Genomic DNA, 27204 nt, shown 5'->3' on the forward strand with positions numbered 1-27204 from the left:
TTGTTAAATATACATTTCTTGGCCTCAGGAATAGGCCTACATGGGCAGGTGCCTGTGTATAAGCCTGAATTAGGTCGAGATCTGCTTAATTAATAACCAAGAATAATTGTTTAGTAGATTCTAATCTGAAATCCTAGACTGAATGTTGCTCTGTATGAAAATATACAAAATATATTGTTAAATATACATTTCTTGGCCTCAGGAATAGGCCTACATGGGCAGGTGCCTGTGTAAATAAGACCTGAATTAGGTCGAGATCTGCTTAATTAATAACCAAGAATAATGTTTAGTAGATTTCTAATCTGAAATCCTAGACGAAATGTTGCTCTGTATGAAAATACAAAATATATTGTTAAATATACATTTCTAGGCCTCAGGAATAGGCCTACATGGGCAGGTGCCTGTGTATAAGCCTGAATTAGGTCGAGATCTGCTTAATTAATAACCAAGAATAATGTTTAGTAGATTCTAATCTGAAATCCTAGACGAATGTTTGCTCTGTATGAAAAATACAAAATATATTGTTAAATATACATTTCTTGGCCTCAGGAATAGGCCTACATGGGCAGGTGCCTGTGTAATAAGCCTGAATAGGTCGAGATCTGCTTAATTAATAACCAAGAATAATGTTTAGTAGAGATTCTAATCTGAAATCCTAGACGAATGTTGCTCTGTATGAAAAATACAAAATATATTGTTAAATATACATTTTCTTGGCCTCAGGAATAGGCCTACATGGGCAGGTGCCTGTGTTAATAAGCCTGAATTAGGTCGAGATCTGCTTAATTAATAACCAAGAATAATGTTTAGTAGATTCTAATCTGAAATCCTAGACGAAATGTTGCTCTGTATGAAAATACAAAATATATTGTTAAATATACATTTCGTTTCTTGGCCTCAGGAATAGGCCTACATGGGCAGGTGCCTGTGTATAAGCCTGAATCTTATTCGGAGATCTGCTTAATTAATAACCAAGAATAATGTTTTAGTAGATTCTAATCTTGAAATCCTAGACGAATGTTGCTCTGTATGAAAATACAAATATATTGTTAAATATACATTTCTTGCCTCAGGAATAGGCCTACAGGGGCAGGTGCCTGTGTATAAGCCTGAATTAGGTCGAGATCTGCTTAAATTTAATAACCAAGAATAATGTTTAGTAGATTCTAATCTGAAAATCCTAGACGAATGTTGCTCTGTAATGAAAATACAAAATATATTGTTAAATATAATATTTCTTGGCCTCAGGAATAGGCCTACATGGGCAGGTGCCTGTGTATATAAGGCCTGAATTAGGTCGAGATCTGCTTAATTAATAACCAAGAATAATGTTTAGTAGATTCTAATCTGAAATCCTAGACGAATGTTTGCTCTGTATGGAAAAATACAAAATATATTGTTAAATATACATTTCTTGGCCTCAGGAATAGGCCCTTACATGGGCAGGTGCCTGTGTATAAGCCTGAATTAGGTCGAGATCTGCTTAATTAATAACCAAGAATAATGTTTAGTAAGATTCTAATCTGAAATCCTAGACGAATGTTGCTCTGTATGAAAATACAAAAATATATTGTTAAATATACATTTCTTGGCCTCAGGAATAGGCCTACATGGGCAGGTGCCTGTGTATAAGCCTGAATTAGGTCGAGATCTGCTTAATTAATTAACCAAGATAATGTTTAGTAGATTCTAATCTGAAAATCCTAGACGAATGTTGCTCTGTATATGACAATACAAATAAATATATGTTAAATATACATTTCTTGGCCTCAGGAATAGGCCTACATGGGCAGGTGCCTGTGTATAAGCCTGAATTAGGTCGAGATCTGCTTAATTTAATAACCAAAGAATAATGTTTTAGTAGATTCAAAAAATATATTGTTAAAATATAATCTGAAATCCTAGACGAATGTTGCTTAATAATAACCAAGGAATAATGTTTGTAGATTCTAGATTATAATCTGAAATCCTAGACGAATGTTGCTCTGAAAATACAAAATATATTGTTAAATATACATTTCTTGGCCTCAGGAATAGGCCTACATGGGCAGGTGCCTGTGTATAAGCCTGAATTAGGTCGAGATCTGCTTAATTAATAACCAAGAATAATGTTTAGTAGATTCTAATCTGAAATCCTAGACGAATGTTGCTCTGTATGAAAATACAAAATACGAGGTAACTGTGATGCAGAAACTACTTTAGGAAAGCCAAAATTATTAGAAAAGAACGACAACTGAAAAAAAATATATTTTTCAGAAACGAAAGAAAAAATAAATAAATAAAAAAGACAAATATAACGAAAAGAGAAAAATCTCTTATCTCTTTAGCACCAATTTTAATTTGGACTGTAGTTAGTCTACATATAAATTACAAAACCGAATAAAGAATTGACCATGAGGAGCGAGTGGGAAGTCACAGGTCACCACTACGTTCGTATAAAGTTTGCTGTGACGGTAGTCTCGGCTTTCCCTGCACCGATGACAAGCAAAGTTTCATCGTTATGACTTGTGAAAATTTACACTTATGGCAACTGAAAGATATTATATGTAGTTATTAAAATCTTTATGAATATTTCGATACAACGTGTTAGCAATATAAAATGGATTTGTCAACGTGATTGATTTTGTTATTAAATGTGTTTGGATACCGACGATGCGAGTGAATCTGGTGTTGTGTTGGAGTTATTACTTAAACGTTGTAATATATGATTAGCATGATAAAATAAAGATAATATACGAAAATGTGATTTAAAATCGAAATATATTGTTACCAACATATAAAATGTTGTAAAAACATTATTATATAACAGCTTCCACACTTTATTATCACCCTGATAACTAATCGTAATCCTATCTTGTAATGAAACTTATGTAATTAGAAAGTACAGTATTCGTAACTTACTCTGTAACATATAATTTTGTATAATTTTAAATCAAATCTGTGTTAGTATATTGAATCATATTTTGATAACTCAAGACAATTTTCTGATTAAAATAATTTTCCTTCACCAGTATAGTATATTTAAATCTCGTAAGATGTGTGATAAAGCGGTGTAATATATTTGTGTATTTTAATAATTAGCTTTTGGTCTAATGTGTTAGTGAAAATTGTCATAACCGTTGATCTCTCAGTAACGCGTATACATCAAGCTATTTAAAAAATCCTGTGACACTTATAATTTAAAACCTTTATAAATCACATTTTAAAATATTTGGGTCTTTTTCGTTTAAGGGCCAGCACCTTACAAACATACTATACCTGACTGACAGTGCATTTAATCGTTTTTTGGCGTTATAAGTTCGTAGGGCAGTAGTCCAGGTACTACTTCTAGTATAAACTCGTCTTATCTTATCAGTGATAAACGCGCGCCGCTTATCTTTGCCTGTAATGAAACCCGCGTTAGTTCTGTCTAGTTTTTCTTGTTCAATAAAGCGTGGTGAGTTGATCTGGGCTTGGACTTTGCAAGCTCGAGTTAATGTTTTTCTAAAAGAGCAAGCAGCGCAAAGCGCTGCGCAGCGGGCAAGCATCGCGTGATTTGAGTTTTGAATAGGCAAGCTAGGGTCTTTTGTGCTTATAAATGACATTTATAAAGTCAAAGAATCAAAATGTTTTGTAATTTACGTAAAATTTGTATTTTTGTATTTGTAATATTTTGCCCAGACAAGTACTCTTTATTGAAAGCGGGAGAGGCAAAGAAAAATAGTAGAACGAGTCCAGTAAAGGATAAGAGATTGAGCGCATATTCTGCGCTGACATATTTTTTAAATTTGTTTGAGACTCCAAACTTTTAATCTCATTTGATGTACTAAATACTTAACAATTACGTAATTCACCCAGCACAGCACCAGGTTATCTCTGTTTCATTCTTAAAACAATTAGGATATGGCCTTCAAACATGTTAATATTAAGAGGTATGTGCTGCAATAAAATCTACACAGAGAAGACGATGTTATTGGCTTCTAAAGTGTAATATTTTGACGGTAACCAGAGTCGATGTCTAGGGCTTTATGTTCACCTCTTTGGTGCATAAGAACACGGACTTCGTTTTTCAGTATAATGTAAAATGTAGCACTGATAGCACTTAATGTAATTAATTACACTGAATTATGTAGCAAATCCACAATACATTAGCGAAAATCTCTACACATACTGCAAGCAACCGGTCTATACGAGATGTATACATTTCTCTTTTTTTACTGTGTTCTTGCTGTTGTTAATGAGTGGCGACGCAATCATGCAAAAATAAAATAATATTTTGATGGCTGAGTAAGAGGAAGGGAGAAATAGGACGCAAAAATGTGGAAGTATCGAATAATATGTATATCGCGGAGTAGTACATATTTTTATAATTGGAATCTTAATGAAAGATTTTCTGAACAAAATTAAGTATAGCTAGTTTAAATCTCTATACCTAAAACGACCTCTAAACTTAAGCTTCTATAAGTTGTTACGAAATTTGAGAAGTGCATTAAGAGCATACTGATAGCTGAAACGTCAAAGTTAATGTCCACAAGTGAAGTTGAGAGATAATACTTATCATTCAGTCTAGCAGCAGAATGATCAGCTGTGAGGTCACCGTGTTGTTACTCTACTTGTCATGTTTTGTAGCCGGTTCACGATTTATACCCTTAAGTGAACGAGTCCCTGGAGGTTTATTAGGAAACAATGATAATCCCATTCCAATTGTAAGTGACTTACTCGTCTGTAAGTAGCAATTTTAATTTCTTAGTTAAGTAAACTTTACATATTTCTTGGACAATATATATATATATATATATATATATATATATATATATATATATATATATATATATATATATATATATTTATATATATATATATAAATACTGCATTTTTTGTAAGTGAAACATATACTTTTGTAAAATGTGTATTTTATTACAAATATGCATAAATTTTCCAAGATAAAATCAAATAAAACCAATATTATCTTAATGCTAGACAATGTACAATTACATTGTTGATAGCTACACCCCACCAAAGCATTTATATCACGTTTGCTAGTGTACAATGATATATTTAACTTTCATCTGATAAAAAATAAAAATTGTGAACAGAAGTGATTATTACGATATTTTTTGTATTTAATTTGTATCTGTCTAAACCTTCATTTATAAATGAAAAATATTAAATTTTAATAAAAACAGCTGCAATAATCAGATTTAATCAACGCAAAACTACCAAATTAAAGTTTTGTAGTGATTAAATCGTACCAAAGAACCAAATAACTGTATTTAGTTGAGTTTATCATTTTACAATCCGAAAATTTACATATTTTTTATGTTGGCAATTAAAATAAAACCAATGTATGAAATGTCCTTATTAAGTTTAATTACCTAAATTGTATTATTTTCCTAAGAATTTTTATTTATTTTATTGGTTTTATTTCAATTAACTAAGAACTATTTTTATTTACTTTTTAATTTCTCGATAAAATTAATTTACTGAAATAAATTTTTATTGGAATAGAATATTTATTTTTTTAACAGAGAATATTAGATGAATGTGTATGTAACATATCTATATGTAAATATAAAATAACATTATTTCAGGAAGAGTACATCAGCCAACATGGATATCCCGTGGAAGACCACAATATCACGACACAGGACGGCTATATTCTGACGTACCACCGTATCCCGCACGGCAAGTCTGGTCCTCAGAGGAACCGACCGGGACCGCCTGTGTTGTTACAACACGGACTCTTATGTGCCAGCCCCGTGTGGGTCACATCCGACAACTCTTTGGGTATGTTGATGATCTCTCAGCTTCAGCTAAATGAGACCAGCTTTGTAATAGTGAATGATTTCCTCAGGTCATATTTTGTCAACTAGACTGTCATTTATAAGTTTCAAACCTTAAGTATTTTTAGAAAATATTAATATTGTGAGATATTGATTTCATGATAACTTCAAGTTTGTTTAAATTGAACTCAACAGATTTACCATACATGTCACCAAGATAAATTATCCGCAGAAATTTTGTTTCTCCGATTAATGTGCTCTAAGGTTTTAAGAATTGTAATTTGCGTGCAGGTAACATTCATTCACTTTACTACATTTACATGAATACATGAAATATGTAAGGTTTCTCGCTGGCGGACGCGGGGTTCGACGTGTGGCTGGGTAACTCCAGGGGTAACACCTACTCCAGGAAACATATCAAGTACGATCCTGACAGAGACAAAGAAGCTTTCTGGGATTTCAGGTGACATTCCATTCTGCATTCAATTAGAATTAACGACATTACCATTGAGTTGACTTAACAAATATTTAAACCTACTGGTATACAATAATACGATTGTTTAGAATTGTTTAGAAAACCACAGCTAAGCCTTGGCAGATTTTGAAAATGTTATATAAATAGTTTTGTCATTATATTGCACAATTTTATTAGTATATTAGTACAAAACTACAGTTTTCTTTATAAATGTTGCATTTACAGTTGAAAAATCTCGCCATTTTAAAATTATAAATGGTATATTTTTTATTGTCATTATACTTCGGGATACTCGCAATAATTATATTATAACAAATTGCAATGTTTAACAACGTAAATATATTTTCCCATAAAAGAGTTAACAAAGCGTTTTTGGACTTATGTTTCGTTGATTTAATTTATTTTCATGCTCTGAACAATTTCCTAATAATCTATCTGTTGATTGGAAAATTCTGTATTACGTAGAGGGTCTCGAGTCTTACGTTATGACTCTTCTCCGAGCGTCCGACTATGAGATTGTCGAAATGTGGGAGATGGGAGTGTGAGTTCAAAAAACTAAAAAAAGGAACTCAAATTGTATTATCTAATTTCGGCAATTTTAAATGTGGCTATAATAATTAATTTTTTTGGAAAATAAAACGTGATTCTATTCTCAGAATAACTTAGGTACTTCAACTATCGTTCACAATCGACTTGGAAGCGATAAAATAATTGAACCCGGAATATGATTAGGCGGGTACATTCTTACGCTTCTTCAATATTCCAGCTGGCACGAGATGGGCTATTATGACCTTCCCGCGTCCATTGATTATATACTAAATGTGACCGGCCACGAGAGACTGTTCTACATTGGTCACTCTATGGGCACCACCATGTACTTCGTGCTGGGGGCCACCAGACCAGAGTACATGGACAAGGTTCAAGCCGCAGTCACCATGGCTCCTGTTGTGTTTCCTTGGAATGTTCGTGGTGCGTTCGGCGCGTCCATGAACAGCTTAACTCCCTTTCTAAATGTAAGTATTGTAGACATTTGCAATTATTACTAAACAAATCTTCTAAAAATTCGGGCCCCTTGTTACTGTCTGATTTAGGACTGTAGGCATACTCTATGTGCACTGTAACCTTTGCTCGTAGTATACATTATTTTTCAATTGTGGTTTAAAAGATTACTGTACTGTAATCTTTAGTTGTACATAATATTTATCGCCTGCATTTTATCGGTGGTTACAACGCTGTATATACTCTATGTGTACTATAATTTATATCGCATACAATATTTCTCGCTTGTATCAGTTCCGTGGTTCCAGAGTTGTACTCTATGTGTACGTATTGTAATCTTTAGAAGTACGTACTATTTATCGCTTACATTAGATCGATGGTTCCAAAGCTGTATATACTCTATATAGGGCCTATACTATAATCTAGAGTAGTATACAGTATTTCTCGGTAATTTTTAGTGGTACACAGTATTTAATTGCTTTTATTAGATCGCCATTTTATTTAAAATTTAAAACAAGAAAAAACTGACTTATGTTTAAAAATATTAATAACTGTATTATATTTGTATTAATATTTATATAAGACAGTTTTATCAATCATGCATTAAAGAAGATATATATATATGTATATATATATACATACATATCTTCTTTAATGTATTATATTATATTATGTATATATTATAAAAATGCGTTAGTTTTTTGCATGTCATAAGTTAACGAAAGTTGTTTTAAAACTCCAGTTGAGTTATAATTATTTTTACATATATGCTTCCCTCATTAATGCTATGTGTAAGGGATAGTGTATAATTCAGTTGCCAGATTCCGGACACTTGGTGCATGGATTTTGGAATGAAACTTGAATTGTTGCAGTGTTTTATGGACCTGTAAATTAATAACTCGTTTTTGCCTAACATTTTCGTGTTAATGGTTTCGTCCTTTCTCGCTTATACTAATGTTGGCCATAAAAGAATTTTGATTTGATTAAAAAAGTTTCATTCATACAAGCTATTTAAACGTGTACCGTATATGTATGTTATGTATAGTTTGGTTGTTTCATAAAGGTGTTGTTTTTGCAGTGGTTGACCAAACTGCTGGGTTTGTACGAGATAATGCCCCGCTCCTCCAAAGTGTTGTGGCTTGATCGTCATGTCTGTGCCAACCCTAGACTCCAAGTTATCTGCAGCGATTTCGTTTTTGCTATCTGTGGTTTTGATAAAAAGGAACTGAATATGGTATGTAACATAGAACATAATGTAAAATAATGTATACAGTTTTAATAATTACCATGTATTCAAGTAGAAAAGCAACTATAAAATAAACATGGGATAACAAAATAATTACTATAATTTTATGTAACGTATTTGATAAAAATATTGTATCTTTTTTGTGTTGGACGTGAGTTTCTATTTAACAAGTTAATATTTTCATCAAATCAAGTACAAACTCATGGCACTTTCATTTCATATCCTTTAGGTTTATTTTTTAATAGAAACAAACAGTTATTTTTTATCAAAGTAAAAATAAAATAAATATTACTAAATGTAAAGAATACACAACATTTCCAATTTATTTATTTTTCGGGCGAGGCCTTTCGAAACCAAAGGTTTTCTCATCAGGCGACTCCACAAGATTTTTTATAAAATACGTTATATAAAATTCTAAGTAATTACAGTACTTAGTTTTTTCAATTGCTCCAAAAGCTTCCAATAAAAATGTTTATAAAGCCTTAACAAAATGGTAAGGATTTTAATGTTTAAAAAGATGAGATACAATCATAGCATTTTGTGCTTATTGTTAGAACAGAAGTCCTACCTTTTGTTTTGGGGAAAGAGATATTAAAATATTATTTCAAAAGTTGATTTTATTATACTTACTATAGTTATTTTTTTAACTCTAGGTTAATTATTTAATTTTGTCTATTATTCTTAGTATGTTATACTCCCAACAGCATGGTTCTTATAACTTTTAAAATTTTATTTTCTCTTCCGTATGTATAAATCTGAAATGTTTAATTTATTGCTTTCTAACTTTTGAATTCTTATTTCAGACCGTATTTCCAACTATACTCGAATATTTACCAGACGGCGCATCTTTCAAAGAACTAGAACATTTCAGCCAAATCCGACCGAAAGGTGATGTTTTATTATTTAATAGGTATTACAAATTGTCCTTACAATATACAAAACATGTTACAACCAGTTTTTAATGCAAAATAATGCATTATTTCAGTATTAGACCAATACAGTACTGTTAGTAGTGAAGATTTTTTATTTTAATGACTAGCACTGATGTGATCTTTTGAGAAATGTTTTTTGTGCCCATAACTAATTATTGCTACAATAACCACTTCAGATGAATTTTTCACTACAATACAAACACAAGATTCGGGTAGAGTTCCGTCGCAGTATGTAAACCTGGTATATTCAAACCTACGTTACCGAATTACCTGGTTCCACAAAAGGCATAAGAATGTACAATAAACTTACTTTGAAACACTCGAATTTGCCGTCTTCTAGAGCTCCCGACCTCTGACACGTCCTTGATTTAGGATTTCTGAGGCTCTTCTCGGAAGCTAAGTTGAGTTGAACGATGGTTTGGTAATTTTACGCATAATACAGACTCAAAATCACCAACGCGCCAGTTTTGATGGAGGTTTATGTTTTTATAGACTCTTAAAAACCTTCAAACACGTAAATAAATATTAAATTGCCACCAGTTAACTATATACAGAATCCTAAAGTGACAACTTTTGTTAGTTTTATCTAGTTGTCTGACGATATAACTTATTTATTTATTTATGTAATTGACGATCGAGTTTACCGAAGATCAGTGGTAATGATCAAAAACCCAAATGTCAATTAATGTTTTTTAAGACCATATATTATAATATGAAAATGAAAGGGTATAGTAACTTCCGGTCTGCCCTTTCCGCTTTGCCTAGAAGAGACTGAAACCTGGAACCGATTCTTCCGGTTGACATGACTGAGATAATATCCGGTATCCATCTCCTCACAGGATCTTGAAAAGCGGCGGCGTCCATCCCTACCGCAACGTTACCCATACTGAATATCCTGCGATTTGGAAGCAGCGCAAAGGTCTTTTCTGGACTAAGTAGAATGAAATATTTCTACATATTCTTGTGTTAAGTGAAAGAATCTGCGTAGTCTGCTCAAAAAGCTTTTGAATATAAGCGATTAACACACACACAAATATTTCATTTTACACTTTATGCCTTGGATTTTTTTATTATTTCTTTTGCCTATTGTATCCTATTCGGTCTTTTTTTAAAGGTACGATTCAACTTTTTTAGTTTATATCTCGAAAAATGGATGGTAAAGGATGTCTTCCTTTATCTTGACGGTAATTTTACCCTATAGTCCAAAATGCATTGAATGTATGAATTTTTATCGGTAAAAGAGATAAACCTCACTCCGAAACCAGTCACTTTATTCCTCAGATTATTGGGAAACGTCCGACTCGATCCTATTTATAGTCACGAAACAATTACTCATGAAGTTCACTACTTTTACCATTTTATGGACCTCGAAAATCTGACCCTTTGGATACAAGAATAAATTATCCAAAGAATTAACAACTGTGACTGTTAGATTTTTCAACTTTGTTGTATTGTTTGCACCTATGTTTTGGTTAACTGGAGTGTAATTTTTAGATATGGTTGTTAGTTCATTCTTCCTGATAAGTTTTTACATTTCAGCGTCATTAAGTTATCAATCAAGGATATTTTTTATTTATCAATTTTTTATTCATCAGACTTGTGGTACTAGTAAGTGCCAATTCAGATATATTTAACGTAGACCATTTTTTAAATTTGTAAGCCTGAGCTTTGTTAAAGGCAAAGTTGGTTATGATAAAATTTACCATTTTTAAGGTTGTAAATAATTTAACAGTGTGTTTCTAGAATAACAAAATAATTAATATTATTAATTAATTAATATTATTATTATTAATATAAATTAATAAGTAGTTAAACATTAGCTTGACTGAAATGGAACTTTTCTTTCACTCCCTCAAGGCCTTAGTCAGAAAAAGTGGGGGGAGGGACTTGGTTGGCTATAAAACCACACCATTATTATTCCGTTGATCTCTATTTATGTTAATCCCTCCCCCATTGATGAACACGGCCTTGGAGTATATATGACCTAAAAGACTTATAAACTATAAGCTATAGACTATAAACTCGAATATTTGTTCCATTTCAGGTTCAAATTTTAAACAGTTTGACTACGGTTACATCGGTAACTTGTGGAGATACGGTTCGTACTTCCCCCCAACCTACAACCTGACCAACGTGAGAGCCCCCTTGTACATCTACTACGGCCAGAATGACTGGGTGGCTGACCCTCAGGTAAGTGGAATCCAATTTATTTGAGAATTAGTACAGTAAATTATAGATACACTAATAATATGTAAACACTTCATTTAAAAACAGGTATAAATGCAATGTAATGTATATTTGAAGCTTTTATTTGACCACATCAAATTAGTACCCTAACATATTTTAATTCATAAATTATTACATATTCATTTTTGTTTTAGAAAATGTTTCCTCTAGTTTTATATATAAATATTTATATAATAGTATTTATTATTTTATAATTGAGAAGCTGGGTAAAATAAGGACACTTTTGCATGTTACAGTTTTAAGAAAAATAAGTCTGAATGTTTGTCATTAGTTGAAAATGTATTTGTAATAGTTTGTTCTGATTAAGTACTCGCAAGAAACATTTTTTTATTGTTCTAGAATAATTTTATCAAAAACGTAACTTATTTTCATTAATATAATTATATTCATTGAAGACTGAGACAGAAAACTACTATAGAACATAATGTAGTATTTCAAACCGAACTGAACAAAATAGTTTTTATCAACCTTTAAAATAAGTCAAAAACATTTCTTTCGAATCAGGCTTTCCCAGCCTAAAATAGCAATTATACTCTAACATATAATATCTCTAATTTATATAATAAACAAACAAAAGCAAAGTATGTTTTTATAACACGAGAGGGGATTGGAACTGTGAATCCATGAATGGTCACAATTCCTTTAATGTATCAAATATTGTTGAACTTTCATTTGTGCCTTTTTGTTACTATATGTTTTTTCACAACGAGTGGTTCCAGTATGTTTGTATGTTTTTATTATCTTTGCTTAAATAACTTAAAATGGACTGGATTAATTGCGGCACATCATTAAAGTACGTTCACACATCATTCACCTGTTATAATTGTTTTCCTTTTATTCAATTTTGATGAGTTCACTCCAAAATTCCTATCACATACACAGTATGAGTGTCCTCTTACTGGATATACGAGTATGTGTTATATTTCAACAACTAATAGTGTTGATAACCAAGCCAAAAACGTTGTACCTTTAACACACTTCTTTTGAGCTCCAGTTGCATAAAAGAAAAGAATGGTATTTCCGGTCGACGGATTAATCTTTTTACTTTTGTAGTCATACAACATAGAGCACACACTGTCACAATTCATCTCTCATTCCTTCGTGATTTTTACACAGCTACATAACCTCAAAAGTGCGATGACTGCAAGAACGGCACTTTTGTTTTTTTTTTAAATTGAGCGTAGATCAGCTTGGTTTCAAAATATTGATTTGGTCCTACAGTATCCGATATTGTAAATATATCGATAGCGTAAATATATATAGGCCTATATATATATATATATATATATATATATATATATATATATATATATATATATATATGTATATATCCCAGCTCATCAATTTTATATATATTTTACACACAATATATTATATAATTTATTTAATAGCTAAAACCGTATTATCTTTGTGTTTTATAGGATGTATTCTACACTGTATCTCGCCTACCCAACGTGAAGAAAGTGATCAAAGTGGCTAATGACCAGTTTAACCACATCGATTTTATGTGGGCCATCGATGCTAAAACTCTTATCTACGATGACGTCATTTCTACATTCAATAAATATGTTTGGTAGAATTAAACGCATTACAGTTATTACTCATTATATGTATCTTGAATGTAGTATAATATTACATTAAATGTATACTGTACCGTACTTTAATATCACAAATAAATTATTGCAATAATTTAAGTTCTATATTGGAAGCAAAGTATTGGTTTACTCTCTTAAAATCCAACAATAAAAATCATAAACAGTATGTACTGTATATAGTGTTTGAGGTGTAATTGTTTCTAGATTCAGTCCTGACAGAATCTAGAAACAATTAGATATATTACAAATTAATATCCTGATATCATACTGTATAAAGGGATTACACGTATACCAACAAAGGTTCCAATAGAAATGATGTGGTATGTACAGCCATTATTGTTGTAAAAGTGGTAGAGTCTGTAGTCTACGTTAAACATGAAAAGTTCAGCCACTTCAATAAAACATCCGATTGCGGAAAAGTTATTATAAATTTGTGTTTTGTCACATCAATTACTACTTTGTAGACATGTGGCTGACTAAATTTCCCTAACCCTACCCCTCATTCCAGCCTTCCACTCAACACCAGCGTCAGATTTGCTTTAGGTTTATATCTTTGTAAATATGCATTATAGCAGTACGTTTAAGATTCTTTCTCATATTAGATTCCCTACATATAGATCAATATATATTTTGCTAAACTTTAACTTTTAACAAATACTAACTAAACGGAAGCTCTTTGCGCTTTCGGTTCCGTTTCTCATGCTTCTTTGCAGTACAACTTGTTTTAGGAAGTCGATCCGACAAAATATTGAATTGTCATCTGTAGCACAATTCATAAACATTTAATAGATATAAATACGTCTAACAGTTTGATCTAGCGTTGAGTTTAAAAATCGGGTAAAAGTATATTAATATTATTAGTATTATTAGACACTCATAGTATTTACCACAACAATCCATTTATCAAACGTAATTTTTTCTTCTTTTAGGGATTAAGATTGATGTAAAGGAATATTATTTTTTAATGTAAACAGTACACGCAAGGTTAGAAAAAATAAAAATAAACACACTTTCTTTTGTAAGGATACAAAACCTTAGGTGTGAATGTCAAATGTAAATAGATCATATGCAAATTCTGAATACATAATTATGAAAGGTAGGCGATGATAATATGTCCGCATTAAGCATTGATCATTTTTTCTAGTCACAATTTTCTAAGTAAAACCATAAATCCACCTTTAAAGTGTATCTATTAATTAAATAAAAAAGGTAATTAGCCTATATAAATTTCAATAACTGAATTTTTTTATCAAATGTTTAGTTAAAAAATTGGTTATTATGAAAGTTTAATCACTTATTTTATTAATAAAATTTTAGTTTGAAAAACGTTTTACTTTGAAAACAATTTTTACTTAAATGTTGTACAAATGGACAAATTTGTCAGTTTTAGTCTAACCAACACATTCTTCGTGAACATAGGTTCCGCAATCACCGCACTTTCTCATGTCAAATATTTTATATTCATTGCATAAAAAACAGTACTAGCTTTCATTTGACGGTTTGTGAGCATTTCCTTTACCTTCGGTAGATTATTTCTTAGGTTATGTAATTTCAAGTGTTTTTCCTTTGATTATCTTCTAGCCTTTTTTCTGTCCTAGTAAGTTTATTTTTTCCCCTAATCCCTCAAATCTTTGAACAGCTTTTTGTTAAGCGTCACTCCTCTACTGTTAATAACTGGTTAGTAAATTTGAATGGTCTTCTTTACTTTTACTGGAGTGGGTAAAACCTCGTAAAAAGATTTATTGTGGGAATCAGCATCCTCGTTATCTGAGTTTCAGGAAGTTGGATCGTAACCACAATCATCTGAGTCATATGTCCATCTGAGTCTGAATTAGACGGGGCCTTTTTGCGACACATATATTGGTCGTTTTACATTTCTGGATTCCAACTAACTGAGCAAGTTTATCGTCATTACGCAAAGTTTGATTGGTAACCTTCTCATTGGTAAATAACTCTGCCAGAGGACCTGGTTGCTTAGTCACTGTACTTGCGGCATAAGCTTCTTCTGGGATTATAAGACGATTAGGAATATGCCCGTAGGCTTGAACCCACTAAAACGATTGCCTTACGTAATCGATTTTGCTCAGGTTGGGTTGAAAAAAATAATAAAATTAAGCCTAGATATGTTTCGTTTCCCTTTGTGACTATTAGAATAATTTAATGCATATTGATCCCAAATATCTCAAAACAGTTTGTGTCGAAAGGCTGGATTTCATGTGTTGTATTTGAACGCAAACAATAAAACATAGTATCATACTCCTCAGCGGCTTCACAAATCCTGTAGTATAGGTGAGATTTTCCATCATCAAAAATTAGAAGACACTTTCGTGCTGGCTGAAATTTAGCAGTGTTTAATTTAATTCAATGAAACATTCTAGGGTCATCATTGTTAATGATCCAGGAGGCAAATGTTTCCTCAAGCAGGAGTTTTTCGAATCCCAAAAGATGAAATCATTTGTAGAAACATGTAGGACATATATTCTCACGCATTCTGGTGGAACTCATTCGAACTAACTATAATATTACAAATTTTCCATACTACCAGCACGGCCATATATTATCATCAACCATATGACAGTTAAATTTGATCAAATTAAACCTGGAAGAAATTAGGTATTCCGTAGGAGTATCCGTAGTGAAAATACAATAATTTCATTTCACTATCATAAAAAGGAAATATAGTATGCAGAAATTACACAGTTATATTTACTGAACATTAACAGAGTATAAATAACTCATTTTGTTCATACAATTGCGCAAATTGAAACTTAAATGAATTAAGTTAATTTAAACTTAATTCAAATGGAAAAATGAATTTCAACAATCCATGATGATTAAAAATAAACTTTTATTACGTATAAACTTGAATTTGTAGTGACAATTTCCGAAAAGAAAATCACAATTCACAACGAAGCAGGAAACAGTTTTAATACGATAACTAGCCAAAAGCAACACATCAAAGAACAAAACTAAAAACTTACTGACTTTACACTTGTCAATATCCTATAATATACATAATTGGCATAATATCAATTGTGTACACACATTCACGTACGTAAGCTACTTACCCACTATCAGCAGTAATGATACACAAAGCGTTCAAATGTATTATTAATTTCACTTTACAAGTGCTATATAAATAGTACCTATATAGTAATTTAAGAAGAGTATATAATATTTTATTCAATTAGGAATAAAAGAATCTACTTTAAATTTATGTAAAAATAATTTAATTTGAGATCTTCTATTAATAATGACCATACAATACGAATAATCTTAATTATAAAACTAATTATTTTATCGTAGAACATAAATAAGTAATTATACAGTCTACTATTTAAAAAACATTGTTGAAGAATGTAATTTTAGGGCTGTCTCCTTATATAATAAAAATAGACTATATGAGTAACAAAAAGTAAATATTTTTAATAGTATTGATGAGTACTTGATGAGACTGGATATCCTCATATATTATAATTAATATTGCTTAAACAGTACACTAATTTCTAAATAACTATGTCAAAATTACCAGCCAAATACTGTAATTAGGTTCAAGCCAATAACATACGATAACCATCATTCTTTGTGAGAGCTGAGGCCACCACTAGTCGTGGACTACGAACTACATAGTTGGCTGGCAAACTTTAGCCAGGTCAACCAACTGTACAACATTGAGTTAGTTCGAATCATCTCAGTCATGACTGAGAGAATAGAATAAAAACATATTTTTATTTATTATATAATATATATCATTAAGTAAAGTAATATTAGTTTTGGTTTTTATTTTAATTTTTAAATGATTTAAATACAGTAGCCAGATTTAAGTTCATTTTTGGCTGTAGTTATTTATTTACTAGTTAGTTTTTTATGTTAAATGTAAGAAAGGGCCATATGGCCCTAATTTCTTCTCTGTACTAATACAGGAATTATTAAATAATTAATTCGTCCATGAAGATGGCATTGAGCAGTACAGACTACAGAGTTCCCACTTCTTGTCCTTTCAATAAAAAACAGGTAGGAGAAACGTGAGGGTTCGGAAACACTCAGTGTTAGTACTCGTATCTACGCTGAGCACAACACCATAACACAGTATTTCGTGACCTATAAGCTAATAAAGGAATTTTTAAATTACTTCTTTCTAGACTTCTGTCAAAATATTAATTTGACGAGTTAATTTCCTACATAGATGATTATAATACATGGTGTTCATATCAACTATGTCATCTAATAAATAAAAAACGACTAAATTAACGGTTCAGTCTACCCAATCAACATGGCAGTGGTATAAAGTCACAAATGTGAACTTGTTGAAAATAACTTTGTTATCAGTCTATTACATACAAGAGTAAATCCCCGACAAATGACTGTAAATATAAGGAACAATATAAGCTGCAATTTTCTATAGGTTATATCGTTTGAGCTCGTTTTGTGTTTTCCAATTGATACGTTTAATTGGATGTTATTACTTAACCTATGCTCTCATTGTACATGTTTTCTGACCCCGTAGTGTAGCGGTCCCAGTTTGCTCAGTCTAGGGGGTGGGAAGGGTAGGTGTGGTTTTCACAAGTTAACGGCGTAGTAGAGTTAACTGTTAACGGTACTATCCGAGGGCGCCACCTTGTTTCCAGTAGTAGTGTGGTAGGAGAACGGAGTCAGAACAAGGAAAAGACCCGTTACTGAATGATGTTGTAAAATTAATGACCTTATAACCAACCAAAGTAAGAGTGAGTTAAATACAAGGTAAATTTAAGAAAAGGAAATACATGTAAGAAAGCTAAACTCATTCAATGTAATCATTAAGTTTAGAAAAATTCTAAAAGCCTGTTTTTTTTTATTGCACAAGAAACATTTATCAAATGAAATATTTATTAAAATTATGTAATTTTACATTTCATATCATGGAAAAAGGTTTGATTACCATTTCTGTATTTGGATCTCAACAGTCTGAGGGTACAGGTAACCCTTAGATTTATCAATACAATATACCCTAAACACCAGTAATTATACACTAAACAACATTACCTTGGCCGGCCACTAGTACTCTGGTATTTTACCCATAGATATCAATCAAACAATACTTACATAAACTAGACACATATTTACACAAAGCACATTAAACATCAATATGTGTCCAATAAAGAAAGATATTTATAAGTAATTATTCAACTACGTAGATCACAACCATACGCCTCCGTAAGGGCTCACGGTCAGGGAGGAAGGCACAGTAGCAGGTATGGCACGGGCACTGGGTAGGTAGTGGTACGCAGACCTATGTGGAGGCACACAAACCGCTCCCGAACAAATCCCTGAGCACAATTCAGACAATAGAATCTACAAAAATATTTGACACTAAAAGATGTATAATAGTTGCTTCAGAATAGCACGTAAAATTTTATGTTAACAATAATAACAATGAAACCTAAATATTCCGTGAAATAATCTTAACATGAAGTATTTTGAGAGATATATAATCGGTTTGTAATGTAAATAACCCCAAAAATTAACTATTAGTCAATTACTCAATCTACAGTAGTCAATATAATGAGATATAGTTAATTAAATTCCAAAAATAAATTATTAACTAAAATAAGCTTTAAATAGAATTCACTTGAAAACATCTTTTCATATTTGTTTCCTATTCTACAAATGCCTTTTCTTACTTACATTTTGACAAAGCACGTAGCATAAATTACCAACATTTATTATCCTGAATTTACAAACAACAGCAAAAATAAAACAGACTAACAGATAATTTTTTAACTTATAGGCCACACAACACTATTTATTACCTAAAGTACATTTTGTTGTTATTTCAAATGCATTATTTAAAATAAAAGTTCTAACCATTGCAACAACATATGTTTGGATCTAAGAAAATATGAACCATTAAAACACTATGATAATATTTACAATCTGAAAGGATTTATATTTATGAGTACAACTTACAAATTAATGAAGGCTCAAGTAATTTCTGCTTCTTAATTTCACTAATATATTTACTCTGGTTGGTTGAGAAAAGAAAAATTAATTCCAAGTATCTGTATTCAAAAGTATTTATAATTTCTTGGTAGCACACATTATTTGACTTAAAAGAATATTAAAATACCTCACCTTGGCAACAATCCAGTAATGGGCCAGGAAGGGAGCAATGTAGGTAAAGACATTATAGATAACCTCGTGGAGACTCAATTTCCAACTGAACAATCTTCAAACTATCGCCATGAGAGAGAGAGAATAAGCCTCGTGAAGCCTGACAGTCAGTAACAAAGTCCAACAGGAAGTAGGAGTCAATTGTTGTTTGGCCAGCTGGAGCTGCAGCTGTTTAATAGCCAGCTGATATGGATTTTCCAGGTTCATCAGGCCTGTCTGCCAAAGTAAATAAAGTCTAACTCTTACTCTCTGTTATAAAATTTAAGGTTCACAAAAAAAAATGTTACAGTAGGCTGTCCCCTGATATAATGAAATATACACGATATCGCATTAAAAAGTAGACGTTTTTCAATAATATTGATGTGTATAGTTTTAATGCAGTCCCCACAAAATGACTTGGTTGTTACCTGTAGTGGTCATTATGCTCATAGTAGAATTCAATTTTTATTCTCATGTTGGAAATTTATTATCCCTAAGGCTTTAGTACTGAACTTGAACACAATATTAATAGTCCACTTAACAAAAACATCATCTGCTTTATTACTGCGTTTAAAATTACTGACACAACTTAAAAAAGCCCGTTAATAAAAATTGCCAAGAATAAAACAACAATACTTAGTTGAATAACCGATCTTCCTCGGCTTCAAATAGCTCCAATTCGATTCGATACACGCAACACCATCGTCAACCGGTGATACAACGAGTTATACGACTAGTTGTCCCCGGCTAATAGAGGCGTACAAAGTCTGTAACAAATCCAAAAAAACTCAGGTGGTCAAGGTTTCATGCCGAGCTATTCGTATTACAATCACATGTCAGAACGAAACCAAATCTCCATACTTGTCCAGACGTTTAACTTACTGATGTTTTCCTTTTAATCGTGCAAATCTTTTACAATTGGTTAATGTACAAGATTCATCAATGTAGATCACTGGTGCTGGTGCTGTGGAAAACATTGGACTCGCTTTGTCCATGGCATCTTTTGAAGAATTTCAGAGAAATTTTAAAGAAAATTGTACTTAACGGTTCACACCAACATTGAGACGGCAATTAATTATTTGGACTTCAGATCCGTCTGAAAAGTCTGTCGTAAATAAAAGTGGCCTTTGTTGACAGTGAGGTCACATTTAGTGACCAAAGCGTTGAGCTCATATATAAGCTGTGAATGAATATTCCCGATTCACCTCGTTTACACTTTCGTGTCATCATAGCAAGTATAGTCTCTGTTTTGTCACTCTGTGAGATTAAATAGAGTAAACCGTTTTTGTTGGATAAAGCGCTCTTATTAGAACTAAGAAAACTAATGGAAATAAGATTTCAGACATTTGCCACCGTAACATGTTATATACGGTACATGTTGTGTAATAGAGTACTACGTTTCAAGTATTTGAGTCTATCACGTCCAAAGTTGATGAAGATCAGTTGTGAAAAACCTGAAGGCACAAAAATTAAATATATAATAAAGATGTAGCGATGAATTTACCAAATTCATGAACAACAACTGAAAATTTTGAACGTCAACATACAATATTTGTAACATATAACTTTGGAAAATGTCCGAAATCTTGTATCCTTTTAATTTATCCATCGTAAATAACAAACTTTAAACGAGAGAATGAATAGACGTTAAACTGTTGTATAGCATTATTGATAGCCCTTTAGATAGCATTATTGATAGCAATTGCTTTGATATCCTTTGTCTTTTCACTGCCTAATATGTGTGATGTGATAGCAGTCTAATACATATTTGCCTTCACAGTTTTAGTATTTACTATCACAGTAGCGGTAAGTTAATAACAGATGTTCTCTGTGGATGATTAAAGGGCAATTTTTACGCTTGAACCAGTTTAAGTAGGTGACTGCTTAGAACCTCCTAGTTTTCCTGTAGTTTTCTGGATATTATCAAAGCGAGTATATTATAAAATGAATTTTATAAAATCATGAAACTGTTACGCATTTGTTTACGTACGACACGATTGAATGAATATGGAAATAAAATTAAATTAAATTATCAAACAGTTGATCAATACGTCATCTAGTACGCACGAGTTGTTTTGACGCTGATTACATTTTCTCTAACTAGTGTAAATTGGGTTATGCCAGTTCATGAAAACGGAATAAAGTATAGCTTTATCTTCTAAAGCACCATATTATGGAGATATGTTAGTTTAATAATCTCATACGGAAGAAGTCGTAACTCTAAAATTGTTGTATTCGTCACTGATTAAACATTATTATGACATGGAATGTGAAAGAGCTTTTCTATGCAATGTCCTTACAACCGATGCCCAATAGAAGTAATTAACCCTAAAATAACCTATTTAGAGTCCTAATGAAGCAATAACAAGTTCAAGGTAAGAGTTCGATCAGTTTGCTCATATCTCGTGAAAACATTAATCAACTGAGTATTATTGGGCAATTATATTGATTTTGTGGATATGTGACGTTTTTAAAATGTATAGCAATACTACACCATCCGTGACCATCCCTTCCTGCTATGTGATCATAGACTTGGCACCATCAAAGGGGCAAAGAAGAGAATTGACGGAATCTATCCGATTAAACAAACTATTTATATACTCGTAAACAGTAACCCCGTAAACAGGAGATGCTTAACGTCATTTTCAAAACGATTATTTAATTCCACTTTGTATTTTTCAAAATTAAAAACATAATTCAAAAAAACTAATCCAAAACTCTAGAAAGAAATGTGAAGATCAAAGTCATAATTGAAACTATAGTTAAAGTGAACCGTTGATTTCCGCAAACGTATTACGACCTGGAAGTATGTAACATTAGTAAGGGAATAATGGAATAAATCCTTCTACCGTTACTTTACTCCCTCACTAATAAATAGTAGACAGTATTTTAAAATGCAAACTTTAAAACGAAGTTGGTGTGTGTGTGTGTGTGTGTGTGTGTGTGTGTGTGTGTGTGTGTGTGTGTGTGTGTGTGTGTGTGTGTGTGTGTGTGTGTGTGTGTGTTTAATTATTTTACATTTAGATTTTGTTAGCTAAGCATGTACTCGGATTCATATGCTTTGTTATATCAAACGATCTTTTGTTTTTATTTACAAATTAATAACCACTTATAACATTTGTGGTTTTCATTCTATCTCTGAAATCTGAATACTGATAATAATCTACTCTTATCACAACTGCCTCACCGTTCCAAACAATCTCAGATGAGAGAAATAAAACTTTACAAATTAGGTTATAATTAAGATTTAATAAATTGTGTATCACGAATGAATATGCTGTAAAACTCCCAATGAGGTAACATTTCATTTATGATTACGTAGAAACTTAACCAAGGCGAAATATAAAATCTCTGTATTTGTTCAGCAAAAATTGCGGTGGACAGACCGAACAAAAATACACTTTAGTTAGATTTTTTTAATGCTTTTGTGAAAATGTGTGGCAATACTACCTCATCCATGGATACCCCTTCCTGTCATGTGATCTTGCTTTGGGCACCATTAAAAGGGCAGAGAAGAGAATTGACAGAACCTACAATACTAAACAAACTATTGACAAAGTGTAAAAAAAATTAGTTCAAGGTAAATCCAGGATTTAATTTATTTTAGGTTGAGGCTAACATAGAATGTAGTTAATATTTGAAATGTTTGAGAGTACAAATTAGTTTGCAGATCACCTTTTAGAATTTTACAGGTTCCACGATATCAATTGAAATTTTCAAATCACATAAGTGCCATTAAAAACATTCAGTTTAAGGTGATTACCATAGTGTTAGCGAATTTATAAACGTAATTTATGCATCAATTAATTTACTTGACATTTTCATTAGATTGCGGGAGGCTCTTTTATATAGTTACGTCCATGGCACCAAATTACTGATTACCTTACTTCTCGTATATTCTTCATGTACTGTATTTATGTCAATATAATATTTGCATTGTACTGGGCAATAATGTTTATTATTATTGGGAAATATTCTGAAACGTCTCTCGATCGTTGAACTGCCCTACATTTGAGAAGAAGGATGGGCTGCTTCGTCACATTTACAGATTGAAACACTTTCACAATATCAACCAAATTACTGATTACCTTACTTCTCGTATATTCTTCATGTACTGTATTTATGTCAATATAATATTTGCATTGTACTGGGCAATAATGTTTATTATTATTGGGAAATATTCTGAAACGTCTCTCGATCGTTGAACTGCCCTACATTTGAGAAGAAGGATGGGCTGCTTCGTCACATTTACAGATTGAAACACTTTCACAATATCAACCAAATTACTGATTACCTTACTTCTCGTATATTCTTCATGTACTGTATTTATGTCAATATAATATTTGCATTGTACTGGGCAATAATGTTTATTATTATTGGGAAATATTCTGAAACGTCTCTCGATCGTTGAACTGCCCTACATTTGAGAAGAAGGATGGGCTGCTTCGTCACATTTACAGATTGAAACACTTTCACAATATCAACCAAATTACTGATTACCTTACTTCTCGTATATTCTTCATGTACTGTATTTATGTCAATATAATATTTGCATTGTACTGGGCAATAATGTTTATTATTATTGGGAAATATTCTGAAACGTCTCTCGATCGTTGAACTGCCCTACATTTGAGAAGAAGGATGGGCTGCTTCGTCACATTTACAGATTGAAACACTTTCACAATATCAACCAAATTACTGATTACCTTACTTCTCGTATATTCTTCATGTACTGTATTTATGTCAATATAATATTTGCATTGTACTGGGCAATAATGTTTATTATTATTGGGAAATATTCTGAAACGTCTCTCGATCGTTGAACTGCCCTACATTTGAGAAGAAGGATGGGCTGCTTCGTCACATTTACAGATTGAAACACTTTCACAATATCAACCAAATTACTGATTACCTTACTTCTCGTATATTCTTCATGTACTGTATTTATGTCAATATAATATTTGCATTGTACTGGGCAATAATGTTTAGTATTATTGGGAAATATTCTGAAACGTCTCTCGATCGTTGAACTGCCCTACATTTGAGAAGAAGGATGGGCTGCTTCGTCACATTTACAGATTGAAACACTTTCACAATATCAACCAAATTACTGATTACCTTACTTCTCGTATATTCTTCATGTACTGTATTTATGTCAATATAATATTTGCATTGTACTGGGCAATAATGTTTATTATTATTGGGAAATATTCTGAAACGTCTCTCGATCGTTGAACTGCCCTACATTTGAGAAGAAGGATGGGCTGCTTCGTCACATTTACAGATTGAAACACTTTCACAATATCAACCAAAATACTGTATTGGATTGCACAGTTTACTGTAAACATAGCATCAACGTACGTTTGTCCGATCAAAGTGAAACGTCAACGATTAGTCAGAACAGAATAACGTACAAGGAAACAAAAACCATGAATGATAGCCGTAGACTCATAATCCGTAGATAAGGTCTGGTGGAAAACAAAGTGCGACTTGCCATCAGTTCGGTGCCTGAGTCATCTGACGCGGGCAGAGAGAGATAAGTCAGCAAGAGCGGTCAGTTCGCCAACAGTCGATAGAGTATCAGTGAAATGGTCAGTACCGGGGCCGGTCTACTCGCAGTCCTAGTGACGGCGATCTTGCACGTGCAGGTCTCTGCAGCAGGTGACTGCAAATCTATATTTTGCTTCAGCATTTTTTCAAGAAAAATAGACGTCAAAGTTAATCTGTTCGACGATGCAGTACCACTACCAATTGTAAGTTTAACCATTTTAAAACTATTTTTATCAGAAATATGTTTTAACTACAGTTTCACAACTAGCCTAATACCGTATTCCGAATTATATCATTGCCCAAAAAGTACGCAACTGATATTCATGTAATTATTACGGTTGTAGGAGGAACACGTTGCACGGATGGGTTACCGTCTGGAGAACCATGATATTACTACAGAAGACGGCTATATCCTGAGATACCATCGCATCCCCTACGGAAAGTCCGGTCCCCAGCAGAGTCTGCGCCCCCCTGTACTCCTGCAGCATGGCCTACTGGCTGCCAGCTCGGCCTGGCTTCTGTCAAACCACTCACTAGGTAAATATCTCATCTTCTATTTTAACGTCTTCGTCAATTTGTAACTAACAGTTTTTCAGGTGGTGATACAAATAATTTGTGTCAGGATCCAATACGTATTCATTAAGTAAGTTTTTGGGTACTTCAATAGTGCCCGTTTCGTAGTGAAAACTTACTTAATGAATATTCAAGCGTAAAAAATGTGCGTACCGTTACTATTTTTGTTGTAATATAATTTACTTTAAAATATTATTTACTGGATAAAATATAAAATTAAAGGACTATAGTTATTTCACAGCTAAAAGAACGATACATATGAGTCACACTGTGATATGTAGACATTATACTCGTACTTCACAATTAGTATGTAACAGGCAGTACTGGTAGCTATGTTACAAAAAATTGACGAATTGGTTTAATTAATCATGCTAATTACTTAATCTTCATTTGACATTTTTGAGTTCTGGTCTGGTCCCAAAATAATAATTAATATATAAAAAAACCAATTTTAATGGATTTTTACTTGACCTGGACTAAGTAATCAATTTTAAGAAACTCCTTAGTACTGTCTGACAGGACGTAGGCGAGAGCAAGGGAATTATTACAATCATGTGTTCTTGGCAAGAGTTCACCTTTTTAAGTGTTGTAAAGTGTGTAATTCTTTAAAGTTTAATCCAATATGTCCTTATGGCTTGAATTAATACTTAGACAAATCTCAAATGTTTACACTGGTTAGGTTGTTGGATCGTTCTGGAAATGCGGATAACAAAGTGTCATCCAAACAGTCCTTCTGGCTCGATCCAAAGCCAAACCATAGTACAGGCCGGACTCCTGATACTGTGACGTCACAAGATCCGTCCGACCGTTCTGATTCATTCAATGGAATACCCGAGCGCTCCCCTCATAATCCTAATCCTATCATAATAATATTGTAAATGTGAAAGTAAGCTTGTTTGTTACGCTTTCACGCGTAAACTATTCAACCGATTGCGCTGGAATTTTACATGGACATTCTTAGGGTCCCTGGGATGAATATACGTCTATTTTTATTTTGATAATCCCTCCGGGATACGCCCCACTGGTCTTTGAAGTTGTGAAATATTAATTAACAGAGCATTTCTAATGTAATTACCTGTTTCGTGTAAACATTGTCTGTTATTTATTATTTGTTTACATTTATAGTGAGTACAAATATTTTTAACGCCGTTTTATATTTCAGCGATTAGGTAAGTACTCATATATCTTATAAGATGCCACAAATCATAAGATGGTCCGAAGACGCCCTTTGAAGCAGTCGGCAAGACTACGCTACGATGAAAGTTCGCTGAACTGTGCTTTTTATCTAATGTACAGTCCAGCTCTACACGTTCTAAAGTATTATCAATATTTTTTAGTTTATAACGCGTAGTGTCTTTGTTACTGTACTTTTAGCTTTTAGCTGTACATTTTTATCCAATATTAAATATAAAAGACAATGTTACTATCTATCAAAGTAAATTATAATTACCATAAATATAAACATATTTTCCTGATTGTGGTAACAAGGCAAACTCAACATTGGCGTCGGAAATATAATTCACTCGAATCAGCAGTGGTCATACAAGTGCAACGCCTACTAAATTCCGTGCAAAAGAGCAGGTAACTGCTAGAAGTGCAGATATAAGAGACAATGTCTAACTTTTACTTTATATTTAAAGACTGTTACTAATCAAATCTAAATTACGAGTTGTCTTTAGTTGTCGTATTAGTTGTC

At 32.3% G+C, this 27204-nt stretch overlaps 1 protein-coding gene across 1 annotated transcript in view; it reads left to right on the plus strand.

Moving 5' to 3' along the window:
• Positions 1 to 4531: 4531 nt before the first annotated feature.
• Positions 4532 to 27204, plus strand: part of LOC124358331 — a 32558-nt gene continuing 9885 nt past the window's right edge. The window contains exons 1-10 of the mRNA XM_046810632.1: positions 4532 to 4685; positions 5571 to 5766; positions 6105 to 6225; positions 7004 to 7250; positions 8315 to 8470; positions 9286 to 9370; positions 11459 to 11604; positions 13083 to 13234; positions 24964 to 25138; positions 25280 to 25472. Of these exons, the coding sequence (XP_046666588.1) occupies positions 4557 to 4685; positions 5571 to 5766; positions 6105 to 6225; positions 7004 to 7250; positions 8315 to 8470; positions 9286 to 9370; positions 11459 to 11604; positions 13083 to 13234; positions 24964 to 25138; positions 25280 to 25472 (1600 nt within the window). The 5' untranslated portion in view covers positions 4532 to 4556. The remainder of the gene's footprint in view (positions 4686 to 5570; positions 5767 to 6104; positions 6226 to 7003; positions 7251 to 8314; positions 8471 to 9285; positions 9371 to 11458; positions 11605 to 13082; positions 13235 to 24963; positions 25139 to 25279; positions 25473 to 27204) is intronic.

The sequence above is a fragment of the Homalodisca vitripennis genome, chromosome 3 (assembly GCF_021130785.1).
Source record: "Homalodisca vitripennis isolate AUS2020 chromosome 3, UT_GWSS_2.1, whole genome shotgun sequence".
In the NCBI taxonomy this organism is placed as follows: domain Eukaryota; kingdom Metazoa; phylum Arthropoda; class Insecta; order Hemiptera; family Cicadellidae; genus Homalodisca; species Homalodisca vitripennis.